General features: G+C 54.5%; 1 protein-coding gene across 1 annotated transcript in view; it reads left to right on the top strand.

The window, feature by feature from the left end:
* Positions 1-19,205, top strand: part of EFCAB6 (EF-hand calcium binding domain 6) — a 196,386-nt gene that overhangs the window by 164,021 nt on the left and 13,160 nt on the right. The window contains exons 26-27 of the mRNA XM_066358621.1: positions 10,869-11,096; positions 18,114-18,344. Of these exons, the coding sequence (XP_066214718.1) occupies positions 10,869-11,096; positions 18,114-18,344 (459 nt within the window). The remainder of the gene's footprint in view (positions 1-10,868; positions 11,097-18,113; positions 18,345-19,205) is intronic.

Raw genomic sequence — 19,205 nt, 5'->3', positions numbered from 1 at the left:
TATTTTCCTTCCAGTGTGTGGCTCTGCCGTGGCATTTCCTCTCCTCCCGGCCTCTCTGTTTCATTCAGCACCATTGAGTTCCGGCAGCGTTTCTCAGAGTGGGTCCCGGGCGTCCAGCCGGGCAGGCCATCCTGCCTGCACTGGCGCAGCCCATGGGCGCACAGCGTCCTCTGGACGCTGCTCTATGGCTTGAGGCCCAGGCCCTCAGCCCGCAGGCCTGTGAGCTGGTGGAAGACGAAGGTGACCTCAGTCTTTTCAGATGGGATGAGGAATGTGCTCGTGCCACTGTGAGCCATCACACTCCAATTCATGAAAGAGGGGGACACGGTATTAAAGACTGAAATAACCCGGTGGCTTGGTTAAAAAGTAAGAAAGAAGTAAAAAGACACGTCCTGGACAGCAGCATGTGTCCCTTCAGCATCCGATTCCCACAAACTGGTGAGAACAGAATTTCCGTCCTCAGCAAATCCTTCTTTTTTACTTCTGGGGAAACATTTTACTTTCAAAACGCTATATACAAAATACAGAGCATCACCTTGTTTTTAGAAAATCACTCCTGTTTAACATTTCTTTTAAATCTTAAAGTGCAATTTCAGGATCTCCCATGAATATAAAAACAATGCCCAGAGCAGACGTAGAATCTGTGAAAGACAGAGGAGAAATCTGTACAGAATCTTCCTACTTTATTACCATGGAAATAATGGAATTTTTTTTAACAAAATGTATCCTTACTCAATGCAGAGCAATTGTTTTGCCACAATCTAGCCAGCAGAGAGCCAATGAGATCTTCTCTCTGTGTTTGTAACATATGGGCTTTTAAGTCACTCTCGAGATGTTAAATAACTTGAAAATGGTTGTTGTTTTTTTTCCAGGAGAGAATTTAAGATGGTAGTTTTCAGCTGAAGAGAAGACCGTAAACACATCAAAACGTTTGTAATCTTTTATGAGCATCAGGTTTATATTAGCTGCTGATAGTGTTGCCTCGATTTATCTTTCCTTTGTAAACATAACAGTGTCCATGTATTGTTAATGAACGTGGTAAAGAATGGGCACGCTCCTTCTCAAGGGGCCTAAGACCATTGGAAATATGAAAATTAGTAAGATGTGTTTTTACCGTTACTTACTCTTGCTCCTGATGGCAGGAAAGGCTAAGCCCTTTTGATAGAATTTTGAGGATTTTTAAATGTTTCCCCTAATTTTCACCACTTTCCACTCAAGAAGGGAGTGTTTACTCCCTGTCATTATGGAGACCATTATGATTAGAGGCCGTTACAGATGAGGCAGGTTGTGAGAGAGAACTCAGGATGACTTGGCACTTGGGGTGGCCTTGGTGACAGGCTAGGGCATGGGGCTGTTGGGCTTGCCACGTGTCAGTCTAGGCAAAGGGTTGCCAGCCACGGCCTGCCTCTGGGCAGCAGCCCACCCCGCAGGCCTGCGGGGGTCGTGCGGCAGCCCCGGGGGATCAGGCCGACCTGATGTGTCCGTGACTCTCCTGCAGGCCTGTGAGCCTGGTGAGCGGGCTGCCCCGCTGGTAGACAGCACTGGTACACTGGTTCCCTCTCAGCATCGGCTGTCCAGTGGTGTGGACAGCGGAGTGTGTGTGTGTGGGGGTGCCTGCTGCTCTGAGCTGCAAGGTGGGACTGGGCCAGAAGCAGGGCCGGGGTCAGCCACCAAAGGGAGCATGGCCTACGCTCCAGTGCTGCCTACAGAAATGTGAAGGGGCCATGCCAGACTGACTTCCCCCGGCCCCTGCAGAGGGCGGTCACATTGCCCCTTCTCCATCCGAGAGACCCCCAAACACAGCTGTTTCAGGCTGAGGATGAGATAACCATGAGTCCAGTAAGGTTTAGAAGGGAGCATATCCAAATTGAATTTCTAGTAAAGCAGAACGGCATAGAAAGTGGTAAAGTGAAATGTGAATAAATGAATTTTCGCAAAACTAAACATTGCATGCTCCAGTAGGTCAGGGACTGAGTCCTGCCCCCTCTGAGCCCCAGCCATGGGACTCCGCCCAGTCCCTGACCCCTCTGAGCCCCAGCCACGGGACTCCGCCCAGTCCCTGCCCCCTCTGAGCCCCAGCCACGGGACTCCGCCCAGTCCCTGCCCCCTCTGAGCCCCAGCCACGGGACTCCGCCCAGTCCCTGCCCCCTCTGAGCCCCAGCCACGGGACTCCGCCCAGTCCCTGCCCCCTCTGAGCCCCAGCCACGGGACTCCGCCCAGTCCCTGCCCCCTCTGAGCCCCAGCCACGGGACTCCGCCCAGTCCCTGCCCCCTCTGAGCCCCAGCCACGGGACTCCGCCCAGTCCCTGCCCCCTCTGAGCCCCAGCCACGGGACTCCGCCCAGTCCCTGCCCCCTCTGAGCCCCAGCCACGGGACTCCGCCCAGTCCCTGCCCCCTCTGAGCCCCAGCCACGGGACTCCGCCCAGTCCCTGCCCCCTCTGAGCCCCAGCCACGGGACTCCGCCCAGTCCCTGCCCCCTCTGAGCCCCAGCCACGGGACTCCGCCCAGTCCCTGCCCCCTCTGAGCCCCAGCCACGGGACTCCGCCCAGTCCCTGCCCCCTCTGAGCCCCACCCATGGGACTCCGCCCAGTCCCTGCCCCCTCTGAGCCCCAGCCACGGGACTCCGCCCAGTCCCTGCCCCCTCTGAGCCCCAGCCACGGGACTCCGCCCAGTCTCTGCCCCCTCTGAGCCCCAGCCACGGGACTCCGCCCAGTCCCTGCCCCCGCTGAGCCCCAGCCACGGTACTCCGCCCAGTCCCTGCCCCCTCTGAGCCCCAGCCACGGGACTCCGCCCAGTCCCTGCCCCCTCTGAGCCCCAGCCACGGGACTCCGCCCAGTCCCTGCCCCCTCTGAGCCCCAGCCACGGGACTCTGCCCAGTCCCTGCCCCCTCTGAGCCCCAGCCACGGGACTCCGCCCAGTCCCTGCCCCCTCTGAGCCCCAGCCATGGGACTCCGCCCAGCCCCTGCCCCCTCTGAGCCCCAGGCATGGGACTCCGCCCAGTCCCCCTGTCTGCCCTGTGTCAGTCACTCCCTCTGGCCTTCTCAGGGGCTTCCCCAGCACTCCCGCTGGGACCTGGGGAGGCAGTCTTTCTTGATTGCTGCCCTCAGAGGGTCGCATCCACATGTTCTATTAATCAAATGCACTGTGGCGCAGCCAGTCCAGGCAGGCCCCACTCATGTGGTCCCTCCAGAGCCACCACAGTTTAATTTACAGTCTAATTTCATTGCAACTTTTGGATCAATTAAGCACCAGAGTTCAACTGTACCACTGATGCTACATACAAGGCCATGACTATATCAAGAAGCCAGGACTCAACCCAAGAAGTTATCGTCCCAGATAAGACTCGCAGAGGAAATCCAAAATACAGCCAACGCCAACACCTTAATCAGTGTCCCACACCTGTGCATCTAGCGGGTAGCTGAGCTCTCTGTGGTCTGGTTTTAGATGCCCCATTGGACTGAGAGAATCTTATCTCTCGACCTTAAGCGAACGTGAGTGAGAATGTGTGCCAGCCAGGGGCGCAGGCGGCGGGAGGACGGGTCAGCATGCTCACGGTCCATGTGGTGACGCAGCTCCGACGAAAATGGCTGTGACCGCTTGTGAGCAAACCAGAAGGTTCTGTCTCTTGGCTTTTACTGAGGCCTGAATTGGAAAGGCCCGTGCCGAGAGGTTAAGAGAAAGGAGCGCATCACCGACCTAGTGGCTGCGCCTGGCCAGTCGCTGCCCTCTTCTTGTCCCCGGGAGTCAGGCCCCAGTGTCCAAACGATGGCTGATGTACTTTGCACACGTGGACTCAGCTGATCCTCCTGGCCGCCCTGTAAGGTGCGGGCACTGTCATTATCCGTATTTTGTGGGTGAGAAAACGAGTACAGAGAGGCTGGCTCATCCGTTCCCCGTCACACAGGCAGTGCTAGATAGAGCTGGGGTTGGGTTTCTTCCAGCACCGGGCCCGTGCCCTCCACCTCCTACCTGGCAGATGGGAGCCGGCCTCGTGTCTGTCCTGTAGGGTTGCCATGTGGACTGAGTTACCACACAGTATCCAACACGGCCGGCACCAAATGTTGGCACCCGGTACTACTATATCCACCCTACTCCAGTACAAGCGTGTCTAACGTCTAATGTTTAGTCATAATGTGATTATATGGTGTGGAATTTATTTGAGTGGAAGAATTTATTTTAACTAGTTCCATAAATGACTTCAGCCGTGAGTTTATTGAGCCATTAAAGGGTCGAAGGAAGGTGGCTGCAGTGTTTCCCGTTCAACTCCCCCGCATTTTATGGCAGTAGTATGCTGCCGAAGGTTTGTGCATTGGGTGTTTGCAGAGAGATCCGGCTAGGTCCTTTGTGAGTGTCAAGCTGTGTGGCAGAAGTGAGCTCGGAGAGGCCGAGGAGGAGGAGGAGTGGGAGCAGGACCTCGCTCTGCAGGGTCAGGGCAAAGGTAGGCACATGCGGCTTTGTGATGAGTCTGCACCGAGTCTGGATATGGAGAAATGGGGCTTCCTTGTTGTAAGGATCAGCTTGTGTCGATACCCAGGTTGGGGAAAGCCCCACACTTTGGGCGTGGCTAGTGCATGGGTTGAGGTGAGGGGGCAAAGAAGCAGGGTGTGTGGGGGGGGCAGATGGTGAGGAGCTCTGGGAGGCAGGCGAAGGGACAGAGCTGTTAGGGTGGGTCCCCTCCCTGCTGGCCTGAGTGGGCATCTCAATGTGTCCTCAACTCCGGGGCTGGAGCTGGTCTCTGCTGTTCACTGCTCTATCCCAGTACCTGGGGTTGTACCTAGCGCATAGTAGGCCCTTAGTTGATATTTCTTAGTTACCGTTTTCCGATTTTAGGTAGGCTCTTGTGTTCTTGGGCATGAGGTGGGGAGCTGGAATCATGAGAGAATGGGAAGAGTGTGGCTTTGGAGTCAGACCACCTTGAACTCCATTATCAGGTTGCAGGGTGGGTAGCCTGGGGCTATCGGCAAGTCCTGACCTCAAGGAGCCAGACCCACATTTCTGCGTCTAAAACACAGAGAACCACAGGTACCTCAAAAGGTGATGGGAAGGCCCTGGCCGGTTGGCTCAGCGGTAGAGCGTCGGCCTGGCGTGCAGAAGTCCCGGGTTCGATTCCCGGCCAGGGCACACAGGAGAAGCGCCCATCTGCTTCTCCACCCCTCCCCCTCTTCTTCCTCTGTCTCTCTCTTCCCCTCCCGCAGCGAGGCTCCATTGGAGCAAAGATGGCCCGGGCACTGGGGATGGCTCCTTGGCCTCTGCCCCAGGCGCTGGAGTGGCTCTGGTCGCAACAGAGTGATGCCCCGGAGGGGCAGAGCATCGCCCCCTGGTGGGCGTGCCGGGTGGATCCCGGTTGGGCGCATGCGGGAGTCTGTCTGACTGTCTCTCCCTGTTTCCAGCTTCAGGAAAAAAAAAAAGTGATGGGAGGTTAGAGAAACTTTTGTAACACCCAGCCTGGCCCCTGGGCGAGGGGTGCACTGTGAATGAAGGAGGGCCACCAGCCCCGGGTCTCAGTGAGCCTTGGTGCGGCTGACTTGAAACATGACGTGATTGTTACTTTGCCAAAGGATGTTCCGGACTCAGGCTTTGCCAGCATTCATTGCCCAGCAAGAGTCCTTGCATGGTGAGGGTCCCAGCTCTGGACAGTGGTAACGCCACCAGGAAAACTGGAACTGTGCCTAGAATCCTGATGTGGCTCCCTCCTCCTGCCAACAGCACCCTGGAATGCTGGCGCAACTCCCGGTCGTTGAGGTCTCGAGACCTCCTAACGAGGCAAAGGTCTCCCTTGGGTGTGTGCGTGCAGGGCTTTCGGAGTTGCGAGGTCGGGTCCTGGACCCGGGACAAGGGCCTGTTAGCAGTCCACTTGCACACGGTGCTCCCGCTTCATTTTCACGGGGATTTTTTAATGTTTTATCTTTCTTTTTTTTTTTGACAGGCAGTTTTGCTGCTGTTGTTATTTTTAGCGTTCATTTATTCACTGTAAATACAAATGAAGATACAGTGCAATTAATTTCTTTGCTAATCAAAATATTTGATCAAATGAAGCAATTTTTCAATTCTTAGAAGTAATTATACTGTTCTTTAAAAGGAAGTGAAGGAATTCTTTACTGAATATTTCTAATTAGAAGTCTTTGCTACCTGCTGTGGGTCTTTCTTTTTCTCCTATGAAAGAATCATGGGAAAAACTGTATAATCGTCTCCCCAAGTATTCAGAGCAAAACTTAGTGGAAAAATCATGCAGTTTGATTAGCTCATTATAACCTTCGTAACAGTTAAAGTAATACACCAACATTTTTCTAATCAGTCGGAATGGACCTTGCTGAACCATGTTGTCTGACCTACTGCTCCCAGGCAGGTGACTCTCACCTTGGATACCCACAGGAAGAATGTCACAGCATCCCCTTATAATATGCCTGTCACCAAGGAAAAGCTGATGGCCAAAGAGCCACCCACACTGACCCATCTCCTCCTTTTCCCTGAACTCTGAGCTCATCCCCTTTTATTCTTTAAGTCAGCGGTTCTCAACCTGTGGGTCGTGACCCCGGCGGGGGTCGAACAACCAAAACACAAGGGGCGCCGAAAGCCATCGGAAATATATATATTATTTAAAAGTGTATTGTAATGTATAATAAATATGTATTTCGGATGGTTTTCGGCGACACCTATGTTTTGGTTGTTCGACCCCCGCCAGGGTCGCGACCCACAAGTTGAGAACCGCTGCTCTAAGTAGAAATGCAGAGCTGTACTGGCCATGTTACACCCATTAACTTCCTGTGGCTGGAAGAATTCCTAGGAGGATTCAAAGCAAAGAGACAGGGAAGTGTTCCCCGTCTCTTCGGTGGGAGGACGGACCCCCAGAGTCACAAGGCACCGGATGCGGCTGCTGGGAGAGGGGAAGAAATGTATGTGCGTTTCTCCACTTCAGACTCTACCTGATGATTTGACAGTTCAGCCCCCCCCCCCCCCCCCAGCATGTGCTCTCTTCCCTTCATCTAGAGAAGTTGTTTAGGAGATGATTGAGTGGAAAATTGATTTTATAAGTCAGCCAAGAATGTGTCTGGACATAACTTGTTGACAGGATAGTAGGCTCTTGTCTGGAATCAGTCCTGTAACAGAGCTGTTGAAACAAGAACGTGCTAAAACTCCACAAAACCAGTCTGGTCCTTGGCTGATTCTGCTCCGCTCGGTATGAGCCGGGCACAGCTTGGGTGATGGGGACCACTCCCTCCAGCCTTGCCCCGAAGGCCAGGCGGGCTCTGTGGACGGTGTGAGGTGCTGAGTGATGGCAGGGTTGTCCAGAGCTGCAGGGAGGGAAGGGACATGGGCTTGGGATCCCAGCACTGTGCCTGCAGGACTGCCCCTGTTGTCAGCCGGCAGCTGTGTACGCCGGGAGAAACCCTACACGGGTCAAAGGCAGTGTCAGAAGCACCAGGCTGCAGGAGGGAAACAGCCCTGGAGCTGGGGCAGAAGGCGTGGGCTCCAGGTGAATTCTGACAGGCTCCCTACCTGGGCCGCCTCCCTCTGACCCCACCTGGCAGCCTCCCTCTGACTCCCAGCCCCTGGCTGAGTCACGAAATGGCGAGGTTCAGAACCGCAGGTTTACACTGTAAAGCTACGACTTGGTTTTTACTGTAGGAAATATGTGGGTGCTTTTAACACTGAGGGGCACTCCATAAAACTGAGGTGTGTTAGCCTGCTCTCTGTTGACTGTGCACTTCATATATTGGGGACATTCCTCCACCCCCTCCCCGCAGTTATGATGTCATCATAAGGGGGACCAGGACCTTTCTTTTTTGGCAATGGTGGTCTGTAGTTCTCTGTGTTATCTAGAAGGACAGTGTTTGGTAAAACAAGCTTCTGTGAGTACCCTTGAATAAATGAGAAGATTCCTTCAAAACATAACTCGTTAATTGGGTCTGACCTATCGTGCTGAAGGTTCCACTCTTTCTTTTTTATTTACAAAGTGACTGGAACAGCCATGAGGGCCCTAGTTATCAGATGAGGGGGTGGAGGCCCAGGGTTCCTACTCCAGACCCAGGGGGACGAGGGTGCCTGCAGCCCAGCCCCTCCCGGCCTTCCTCTCCTGTCACAGCTGTAGTTCCTTCCTGTCCTGGGGGTGCCTTTTATGTAAAGCTACTTAGTATTGGAAAGTGACATTTGCATCTGAAGATAGCGGTGTCTTTTCTGATTAGGAGAAACATTTCTTCTAGTTACAGAAAAAGCACTATTTTTTCCCCATTCAGATATAATGATCACATGAGAAGTGCCAGGGACACAAAAGCGCCAGACCAAGAGCCATCTGTTCTTCCCTGGCGTCTCCAGTCGCTCGGAGCGAGGCTGGCGCGGCTGAGTGGCTTTGCAGAAAGCAGCACGGGGACCAGAATGGGGGCGCCTGGCGGGGTCCGAGCCTCAGCCTCCCCGGAGGAGCCAAGAGGCTCTGTCCTCAGAGGCCAGTGGGCTCTGGGTGGCGTGGGGTGGGGAGCAGATGAGCCACATCCTTCAGGGCCTGGAGACCTTGGGTCAACGGTCCATCCCGCGTGCACATCGGCGATGACAAGTGTCGCTCAGGTTATTGTTGATTTGTCTTTTCCTCGTGCCTTTACTTTTTAAGTTTCCCACAGTGAATATGTGGTGATTACATTTGCAAACAGTGAAAGCATATCTCCACTGGCTGCAGAAGGAACTTCCTGAAAGCTGTAATCCAGCTGCGCAGGGGCTGCCTGCCTCTGCTTGGAAACCACCTGTCCGTCCTGGCCCAGGAGGGGCCTGGCCTCTGGCTGTGCTCTGGCCAGGTGGAGAGGAGCTCTGAGTCTACAGGCAGCATACCCTCCCTACCCTCGGAGTAGAATCAAACGCCCCTGTCTGTTGGTTCCCACTGAGTGAGGATAGTGACGCCTCTGGCCCTGAGTGTTCAGGGGATTTGCACCTGCACTTCTTTTGCCTCCCAGATCGGCCATGCCTCCTCAGGGAGGCCCTTTCAGTCAGTCGTGCCCATGGCCCAGGACATGGCACCCACTCTTCACAGCATGCGCCCCAATTATAATCTCTGCTCACCTGAGAGATTTGCCACATCTCTGTCTTCCCTGGAGACCCCACCTGAGCAGAGACTTTATTTAAAAATTACATCTTTGGCCCTGGCTGGTTGGCTCAGTGGTAGAGCGTCGGCCTGGCGTGCGGAAGTCCCAGGTTCGATTCCCGGCCAGGGCACACAGGAGAGGTGGCCATCTGCTTCTCCACCCCTCCCCCTCTCCTTTCTCTCTGTCTCTCTCTTCCCCTCCCGCAGCCGAGGCTCCATTGGAGCAAAAGATGTCCCGGGCACTGGGGATGGCTCCTTGGCCTCTGCCCCAGGCTCTAGAGTGCTCTGGTCTCGACAGAGCGACACCCCGGAGGGGCAGAGCATCGCCCCCTGATGGGTGTGCCAGGTGGATCCCGGTCGGGTGCATGCGGGAGTCTGTCTGACTGCCTCCCCGTTTCCAAGTTCAGAAAAATACACACACAAAAAAATTACGTCTTCCCTTTCCTCCTAGGATCTAGAAGAGTACCTGGTATACGGCAGTGGTTTCAGGGATGTTTGTAAAGAGGCGGAACAGAAATCAGTCAGGGCGTGTGCTGGGGGGCCATCCCCTGTGAGTGTGACCCCAGTGTCACCCTGACCTCTGCACAGGTGGAGGGCAGGGGCCAGGTTTGTGGGTCTAGATCATGTCCAGCAGGGCTCCTGACCAGCCTCTCCTAAGCATTCCTCACAAGCAGACTATCCCTACCCCCAAGCTCCGGGCTGGGACGGAGGGCTGTTCTCATGGTCGATGGTCATGGGGTTCTGATCCCATGTGGGTTTCCCATCACATGGTTTCTGATGTGGGGAAACCAGCATGTCTCGGAATATACCCAGGAACAGGGTCATTGTCACTACTGGGTTCCCACAGAGCCCAGCTTCTCCTCCTATCCCCCAGGCCCACCTCACCCGCACTCCCAGAGCGTGCCAGCTGATGCTACAACCACAGGTCCATCTTTGGAGTCTGTTTCCTAATAGCAGCAGGTGGCGGATGTCCGGACTGTGTCTCTGCCCTGCCCACTCCCCCGACCTCTGTCTCCTTGCAGGAGGTTCAGGACTCAGCTGCCCACAGCTTCGTCCTTTGAGCTCCAATCTCCCAAACCTGACTTCGTCTTGAAGCCCAGACTCCCTTGGTGCCCTCAGGACAGACAGAGATCCTAGTCACGTTCAGCTTCCACTGACAGTGACCGAGTAACGTCCCCTTGCCTGCTCGTCCTGTTGCCCTGTCTGTCTGCTGTTGTGATCAGGGGATGCTGAGCGTGGGCTGCACTCCTCCTCGGGCCTCCTACCTCACCTTCCCATGAGCCCCTCTTGCCTGCACATACAGTTAAGCTCACAGTAAGAAGATCTTTCTGTCGCCCCTCTTTCCTGGCCCCCTTTTCTCCTTCCAGAAACTGTCTCTGAGCCCAGGCTGCAGCCATCCCTCTGCCTGGCTCCCCAGCACCACGGACAGCGTCACGCAGTCCTGACAGGGCCTCCCCAAGTTGAGTCCCTTGCCAGGCGGAGCAGGCGTGTGTGCGCATTTGTTGCTTTGTTTATTGAACCGGAAGACAGGCCAAATGAGAGAATGGATGAGAGTAACAGGTTTTCCCTCGCAGGGCCTGGCCCAGCACGTCGCACTGCCCAGTGGGACTCCTGTTTGCTCCTTCTTTCCAGTAGCTACATTTGAACCCGTGTACGGATCCTGTTTGGACTCACATTGGCCTCCTGGCTTGTCTTCCTTCCTAAGCTGGGCCTCCCCGGACCAGCCAAGGGTGGTGAGCCCCGAGCCAAGTGGTGATCTGTTATTTATTAAGTGGATCCATTTCCCGTTCTCTTTTGCCTAGACTGCTGCTGAGTGGGCTGAGAAAATGCCCAGAGGCCCGCTGCCCAAGTCTCCCAGGGAAATGGCAACCCAAGAGATCCTGGCCCGACTCCACAAAGCAGTGATGTCCCAATACCACGCCATCGCCCAGGAGTTTGAGAACTTCGACACCATGAAAACGAACACCACCTCCAGGGAGGAGTTCCGGGCCATCTGCACTCGCCACATCCAGATTCTGACAGATGAACAAGTAAGATGTGTTGGGCTCAGCACCCTCAGCACTGCCCTGCGAGCATCAGGCTGCCCTTCCCACAGCATCAGGAGTTGAAGACTGTCCTCTATTTTAAAAATACTTGGGGTGGGGGGGGGGGGTAGGAGGAGGTTGTTGTTTTGTTTTAAATCTTACTGAAGACTCAAGGAGCTTTCTGTTTATGTAAAAGGCCTGAACTGCATCATTTCAATCAGGGTGGAATAAGTATCACTTTTATTTTTGAAGTCGCATGAAATTTGGCTCCAGCTGCCACTGTCCTTCTCCCTCCTTCCCTGGAGCATCCCTGGGCTTCTGTGATCCAAAAAGGAGGCGGTCCCTCCTCGTGCCTGAGCGGGAACACAGAGCCTGCCTGTCGCCCTGTGCCTCCCAGCTCCCCACCTCCCCCGTCCTGTGGCTGGTGCTTTCCGGTGCTCAGTGCTCAGGAGCTACTGCCCCGCTCCCCCCCACCGCTGTCGCCCTGTCCCTCCCAGCTCCCCACCTCCCCCGTCCTCGGTCCTGTGGCTGGTGCTTTCCGGTGCTCAGTGCTCAGGAGCTACTGCCCCGCTCGCCCCCACCGCTGTCGCCCTGTCCCTCCCAGCTCCCCACCTCCCCCGTCCTGTGGCTGGTGCTTTCCGGTGCTCAGTGCTCAGGAGCTACTGCCCCGCTCCCCCCCACCTCCCCCGACCTCGGTCCTGTGGCTGGTGCTTTCCGGTGCTCAGTGCTCGGGAGCTACTGCCCCGCTCCCCACCACCACTGTCGCCACTGTCCATGGGCAGCAGATTGCCACTCCCATTGTAACAATAAGAAAAAGCCAAATATCTACAAAATCAGAACTTTCCTCGAGCCCATGAGAGAGCTGAGGTTGCGGGGAGGTTGATGGTTCCCACGATGCCCCAGTGCCACAACAGAGCCTGGCTCAGCCGTGCTCAGCAAGTCCCTGCGAAAGGACAGTGCCTGGTGTCGGGTCCCCATTTGCCACCCGCCCCAAGCGCCCAGGCACGGAACGGCCGGTGATCCCATCACGGAAGAGGGGCCCCTTGCACCCAGAACAGGCATTGCTGCAGGCCTTCCTGGCTCTGAGTGCATTCACGCCCCATTCGATAAAGACACTAATGAGATGAGCATGAGCTTTACCTTTCCTAAAATGTCATCTTCTTTAGGAAATTATGATTATTCTTACTAAATAACATAGAGTGCTATTCCCAAGAGACTCTGTCCCCTGGAGCAGCAAATACTGCTGTGTTACTATAAATGGATAGGAGCCTTCAAAATTAATCCAGGTGCATTTATTATTCTATGGGGTCAACTAATAAAGGTTTCACTAATAAAAGTTTTTCATTTAATCTAAATGAGTAGAATTTCACTCTAATTATAGATATAAATTAGTGATGTTCTGGCATATCAGGCATTCAGCACAGTGAATTGGATGTTAATTGTCCTCTAAGAAAACTTCACCACCCCCAGAACATCAAGCTTACCCCCCAACAAAATCAAGCACTTATTTTTACACCCTGATTTCTAAAAATACACAGACACGTCTCAAATACAGGCTGTGCTGCCGGGAGAGCGGAGTCTGGCATACGTACACCGGTCTAAGCCGGGTGGTGATTAGCAAAGCTTGTGCTATATTTGGGAAGGATGCTTCTGAACACAGGCCAGGAGACAGAAAGCCAGGGCCCCAGGTCCATCTGTTTGTCCTCACACAAGTTACTTGGCCATTGATTGAACTTCTGGGTTGGACGGCACAGTGTTGGCAGTAAATCACGGAAGTAATGTGCACTCTGTACATGTCTAGACCCCTCGTGCCATCATTCAGAAGAGTTCACCAGAGATGCTGGGGCAGTTCCAACCACATTAACTAGCAGTCAAGTTCGTATTGGATGACTGGGTTTATCTACATTGAAAGAAATTATCACATCCTTTCAAAAAAAAATCCAGCCATTATGCACATGAGGGCCAGCTCTCCTGACTTCAGAGCTCTGTAAAGTAGGGGAAGGGCCACGTCCTTTAAAGTCATTTGGCACAATTGAAGTTTCAGAAAAGGAGAGCGACTTTAGAGCAGATGGAGTGGGAAGCTTATGGGTCCTCATGGCTCCACAGAAAGCCTGCTATAGAAGGCCGTCGGAGCCAGGTCCGCTGGGATCGTACATAAGGCAGCGAGCCCCAGGGACAGCTCCAGTCTGTGAGGTGATCTCGAGCCGTCCACACTGGTTGTGTGAGGACTCTGACTATGTAACTACATTAGGGAAAGGAGCCATTAAACATGCCTGAACATTTCAGGTGTGGTATTCCTAAGACCTTTAGGAAATGAGAAATGCTGGCAGAGAATAGATCAACCTTTCCAGCAGGAAGACATGGGTTTCAGTCCTGCTCTGTGCAGCCTGGGCACCCTCCCCTGTGGAATGGGGTCACAGTGCTCCCCAGGCCTGGCGAGGCGCCCTCTCCTCTGACCAGGTGCAGTTCAGCCTTCTCTGTCTCTGCTCGCTCGCTGCCACCTCTGTCTATCCCCACCCCCTTGTGTCTACTCCTGCTGACTCTTCCTTTCAAACTCCCGTCAAGCTGGCCGAGGCCTTTCCCGGCCACACCTTTTCCTGGCGGAGCTGGCCACCTGCCCTCCCCCACCCCCCTTGAGCTCTGCGTCATCTAGCCAAGCCCTTGGGACCCTCGTGCATGTTCTTCAGCACGGAGCAGCCTGTCTTGGCTGCACAGCGAGTGCCTGAAGGCAGCGTGCACATTCCCATCCACTCATGAGGGCCTCTGTGCACAAAGCGGTGGCATTAGTGCCCACGGAATCAAAGCGGGCCTGCTCCCTGCCCCCTTTAAACTTGTGTCCAGGGAGGGTAGAGAGGGTTTAAATGCCTGTTGCACATTATTGATGTAATCACACACCGCTCCCTGCTGTGAAGGGGCGTGTAGAGCACTGGGAAGGCATAGCAGGGACCAGGTCTGGACCGAGGGTTCAGGGCAGATTCCCTGAGGCTTTGAGGGGAGACAGGAGAGGGAGAGAGCAGCTCAGACAGAGGGAACATTCCAGAAGCAGGAGCAGTGAGCATGCTGTCAGGTGGAGCTGCTGTCAGCCAGCCAGTGGGCACAACAGACACACCTGCCCTCGCGGGGTCTGTGTGCTTTTGGCAGACTGACAGTAAACAATACAAGAATGATGCGTGTATGTAGGATGGTAGTAAATGCTATAGAAGAAAAAAAAAAGGCAGGAGAGCTGGTCCTGATAAGGAACTGGCGAGGGTGTGATGTGAGCCAGGCAGGCTGGGAAGGCTCCCCGAGAAGGTGATGTCTGGGTAAGGACCCAAGTCAGGTGGAGTGCTGTTGGAGCATGGATGTGTTTTCAAGTTGGAGATGACAGAACTTGCTGGCACATGCGTGTGTGAGAAAGAAGGGGAGGTAGAGGATGAGGAACTGGAAGTGTACAGGCTGGTGGACAGAGGTGGGAGTACTGGGGGCGGGGTGAGGGGGGTGGGGAGGCCAGGAGTCGGGTGCTTCACTGACCTGTCCGCCCACAGCCACAGCTGCTATCCCACTCCTACCTGTGGGTCCCTTCTCTTTTTGCTGAAGTACATGTTTACTTGCTCTCTCAGGAAATCGTAGACCTGGGAGCTTTTCTATTTTTTACCCTTGTTCTTAAAATATAGTTTGGCTGGGGATAGAACTCTAGGTCCAAGTTTTCTTCCCTCTGACACTTTGAAGAGCTTTCTCAATTGTCTTCTGGAGTCTCTTGGAGCCGAAAGCATGCTCATTTTCGCATGCTTTCCACAGGTGTCCTGTTCATGAGAGGGTACCATACCCACTGCTTGGCTCCCGGGCCACACACCCACTGGCCTTTAATGTCATGGATGTCTTCTCCTTTTCTATTCAGCTCAGGTCCCCCATTGTATTTGAATAAGACACACATTTTAAAAATTAGTTTCCATCTTTCTGTTGAAGTTCCCCATCTGTTCATTCATGTTATGTACTTTTTCTATTAGATCCATTAACCTATTAGCCATAGTTGTAAAGTCCTTTAAGTGATTTCCACTCTGGGGTCCTCTCTGAGTCTTGTCTGGTGGTTGTTGTATCTCTCGGCCATGCTTAGTTTCTCTTCTGCTTGTATGTTTCAACTATATTTTAATAGAATGCCCAACATCATGTGGAGAATAGGGGAGACTGTGGTCAAAATAATCGTTATCCTTGAAAACGGGCACACCTCCTCTTCTTCCAGGCCATGAGTGTGATGCCAGGCTTGTCGGGGTGGGGGCGTGTGTTGGCATTCCCGGTCCACCTCAGATTTAAGCAGCGCCTGTGCCTCTGGGCCTCACCAGTGGCACTTTCTCCACGTTCATGCCCTGCCATACCCCCTGCCATGGCAGCCAAACTCTGCCTTGTCCCAGTAGTGAGTCTTTGGCAGGAGGATTTCCTGCTCTTCCTCCAGGGCACACGGCTTTTGCTTGACCCCTTATCCTGGAGCCACGCATCTGTGCTGGGTCCTGGGGTGGAGGAAGGAGGAGTTCCTGCCCCTCCCAGAGACACAGGATTTTTCCTTCTTTCCCTTCCTCCAGTCCACACTTGGCTTACAAAAATTTGTTACTATTTTAGCTACTTTCTTCCCGCCCTCCTATCTCCTCCTAAGCTCTGTTGGGTAGAGTGGGGTCTGTCTGTCTGTCCCTGTGGAGTTCAGTCCCCTTGGCTCCTTGCAGCCTCAGCTCTGGCTTTGTCTCGTTGTTAGGATGGGGGTGGCGTTCTCTTGCAGAAGCGGAGTCCAGGGTGCTGCATTGTAAGTGTTCAGAAGCAGTTGAGGACTTGTCTGCATTTGAGGGGCTGTTTCAGCATGGCTCATTCTGCTGTGGTGACGTGCAAACTTCCTTTGTTTCTATTCACTCGCAAACCACCAGAGTTTTGTGTGGGTTTTGTGTTCAGCGCAGCAGCCTGCAGTCTCCTGGAAGCCACACCTGTGATCTCCCTTCCAGTCTTCCCGCCACCTCTCCTGTCCACACAGCCCCGCCAGCTGCAGTCCTGGGCCACGTCTTTGCAGTGGAATCTGTCAGGACCTGGAGCCACCTGGGGCTTCCTCCTCCCCCTCCCACACACACACACACCAGGTCCCGTGTCCTCCCAATGACATGTACTCTGCCCTTCGTGTGGAGGCTCCTTCGGTGAAGAGGATGAAAACAGGGTTTCTGTGGTCCCTCCTTGGCTGTACCTGCATCATAAACTGTAATTAGGAAAGGGGTCAGTCCCTGCCTCACCTCTCCAAAAATAAGACCTTTTGGTGCCCTTGGCAGTTCTGTAAACGTCCCGCTTCCATGCCTCAGTTTCTCGCTGCGTCCTTGAGCGTATTTATCCTGAGCCTGACCTGCCTCCTGCCTGCCCCCACGTCTCGGTACAGTGGATCGCAGGAGAGCACCAGGCAGCCTGCCTCCCGTGTTCAGGACACATCTTTCTCTCCTTCACTAAGGCCGTTCATGACCGGTGGGACCAGGCTTTGGTTTAGCACTGTCCACCCTCTGCATCCGTACAGGGTCTTTCCATTGCTCTAGTGTGTGGCCGGCCTTCTGTGAGTCTGTTGGAACCCTCAGCAGTTGAACAAAATTGCCTGAGCACCACTGTGTGACGGTGTTCACAGATGAATCTCAGACTGCCGGGCCAGGCTGGGGACATCCCCTGCCGAGGTGGCTCCAGCACAATGTGGGGAGGTGGAGAAGAGCCCCGTCACCTGCCCAGTGGTTTGGGAACATTCCTGGAGGGAGGGTGGGGAGCCGCCTCCTGTTTTGGGGGGGGGGGGGGTTATCACTGCCCCTGGTGATCCTGAGGCGGCCACTTTCTCAAAGTCCCTCACTTCCACCCCACTAAGTAGTTTTTCCTCACTGACCAAAGTTAAAGCCACAAGGCTCTCCACATCTGATCGGTGACCTCAGCTACACATGCTGCACCAGTGTCAGTTTCCTGGTGATGAAGTTGTTACATAATGTGCAACCTTTTGGGGGAAATTGGATGGAGGGGACAGTGGACCTCTCTGTACCATCCTTGCAACTCCTGAAAAATCTATAATTATTTTGAAAGAAAAAGTTAAAAAAATAAATCAAGAATATTGTCTTACACTAAAACCTTTCCCCCCCTCAGGGCCTGGAGCGTCACCCTCCCTCCCACACACCCCTCACTTCATTTCCAGAATTTCACATAGAGCTGGGCATGGCCACTTTTCATTTGTTTTTGGAAAACCCCGGTGGAGCCCAAAAGCGACTCGGGTTTCTGGCCAAGGCGAAGTGTGTGGGGAAGAACGGGATAGCCCCTCCCTTGTGGCTCCCCAGCATGCGGGGCCCCTCTGGGCTTTAGGGGCTATAAAAAACCAATTGCAAACAAGTTATCATTCTTGTTGGCTCTATAAAAGCCCCGAAGTCATCAGAAGTGACTCATTTAGAGTGCATTGGATCACGTTGTTAGGTCCATGCTGCGCATGGTGGTGACTCAGCTGTGACATCAGACAGCACCAACACAGAACCATAAACTCCCCGGCCTTCCAGTGGCCTCCCTTTCCATTCTGTGAGGGCTTGTTCCCCTCAAGGTGGCATAAACTGTGGAGGCAGAAACAGTGCTGGGGGTGTCGCCGGGCATGCCGTCTGCCCAGCTCCCCGGCCTGGGCGATGAGGAATGAGTCTGGCCCAGATGCCCGGGGGCCGGGGTGGGCCAGGATTTTGATTCACAGTGCCATTTAGTCACTGTGACTAATCCTAAGGTTTAATGGTCTTAAATTGCTCACTAAGGACCCAATTCAATTAAAAAATGTCCTGTGGAAGCCGGGAATAATCCTCTCATCTTCGCTTTCTTGGGCTTCCAGAGGCTTCCCCCGCGTGGAGGCTGAATGGGATTCTTCTTTTTTAATTTTTTTTTTATTGACGTGAGCTTCCAACCCCTGCCCACGTGAGCGCTGCCTTCTCCAGCGTTGGCTCCACTCCTCACGGATGCCAGGGGAGGCTCCATGTGGGTTTCGCACTAACCCTGGGCAAATGCCTTCTGCTTCTTTGCCAGTTCAACAAGCTCTGGAACGAGATGCCAGTCAACGCCAAGGGGCGGCTGAAGTACCTGGACTTCCTGAGCAGGTTCAGTTTGGAGCAAGTGGCAACCCCACCGGGCACCGGCAACTCAACCAGAGCCTTCCGAGGGAGCGACGTCCCCGACATCTCAGAAGGAAGCAAGTCTGCGGGACCCTCACCCACCCGAGGCCTGAGAGCCGGGACAAAGCCGCGGAGTCTGCCTTGTGTGAGTTCTCCATCCCTGGGTGTCGCACCTCGCCTGTGCCAGGCCCATAATCCCCCAGGGCGGGGGTCCCTTGTGTTCCCACAGGGCATGGGTGACTGAGAGGGTGGCACAGGGTGAGCCTCGGGGGGGGGGGGGTCTGAGGAGAGGAGCCCCCTGGTGGGTCCTCAGCGTTCACTTGCCTGGAGGGGGAGGTAGGTGTGAGGAAAGGTGAAAGGGAAGAACAAGGAGGATGGGAGGCCGAGGGCACAGGGGCGGGGCCTGTCATGGAGGCATGCTGCCGACATCATGCCTGAGCAGGTACCCTGTGTGCAGAGCTGCCTGCCCAGTGCCACAGGGAGGCCTGCTACACCCGTTCCTCACGTGCTCTGGGTCCCTCAGTTAGACACAGACCCAGTCCCCAACCCCAGCCTGTCTAACTGCACAGTCCTGGCCCTGGGCAGAGCCGCCGACCCGTGGTAGCCGTGCCAAGGTTTGTGCCTCGTCAGCAAGAAGGATGACAGTGCGTCCACAGGAGGGTGGGGGAGAGGGTCCCGGCCACGTGCGTGACGCGCGTCGTGCCTCTGGGCACCCTAAGAGTCATCACTAACCCAGGCAGGCAGTGCGTGCCTGCTGCACACGCTGTGCAGGTCCTTCTGAGCTGAGAACGAGCCCAGTTCCCTGCTCTTGGGGAGTTTGCAGTCTCTGGGGGGTGACGGGCAGGAAACAGTGGATATAAGAAATGAGCAAGTTAAAGATGGTCAGTAGAGCAGAGGGGGTTCAGGAGCACCCCCCAAAATGTCCATGTCCCGATCCCCGGAACTGCAACAGGTCACCCTACTTGGCAAGGGGGAGTCAAGGTTGCAGATGGGATTAAAGTTGCTA

The sequence above is a fragment of the Saccopteryx leptura genome, chromosome 1 (genome assembly GCF_036850995.1).
Source record: "Saccopteryx leptura isolate mSacLep1 chromosome 1, mSacLep1_pri_phased_curated, whole genome shotgun sequence".
Classification (NCBI taxonomy): domain Eukaryota; kingdom Metazoa; phylum Chordata; class Mammalia; order Chiroptera; family Emballonuridae; genus Saccopteryx; species Saccopteryx leptura.
This window is presented reverse-complemented; position numbering and strand designations above follow the sequence as displayed.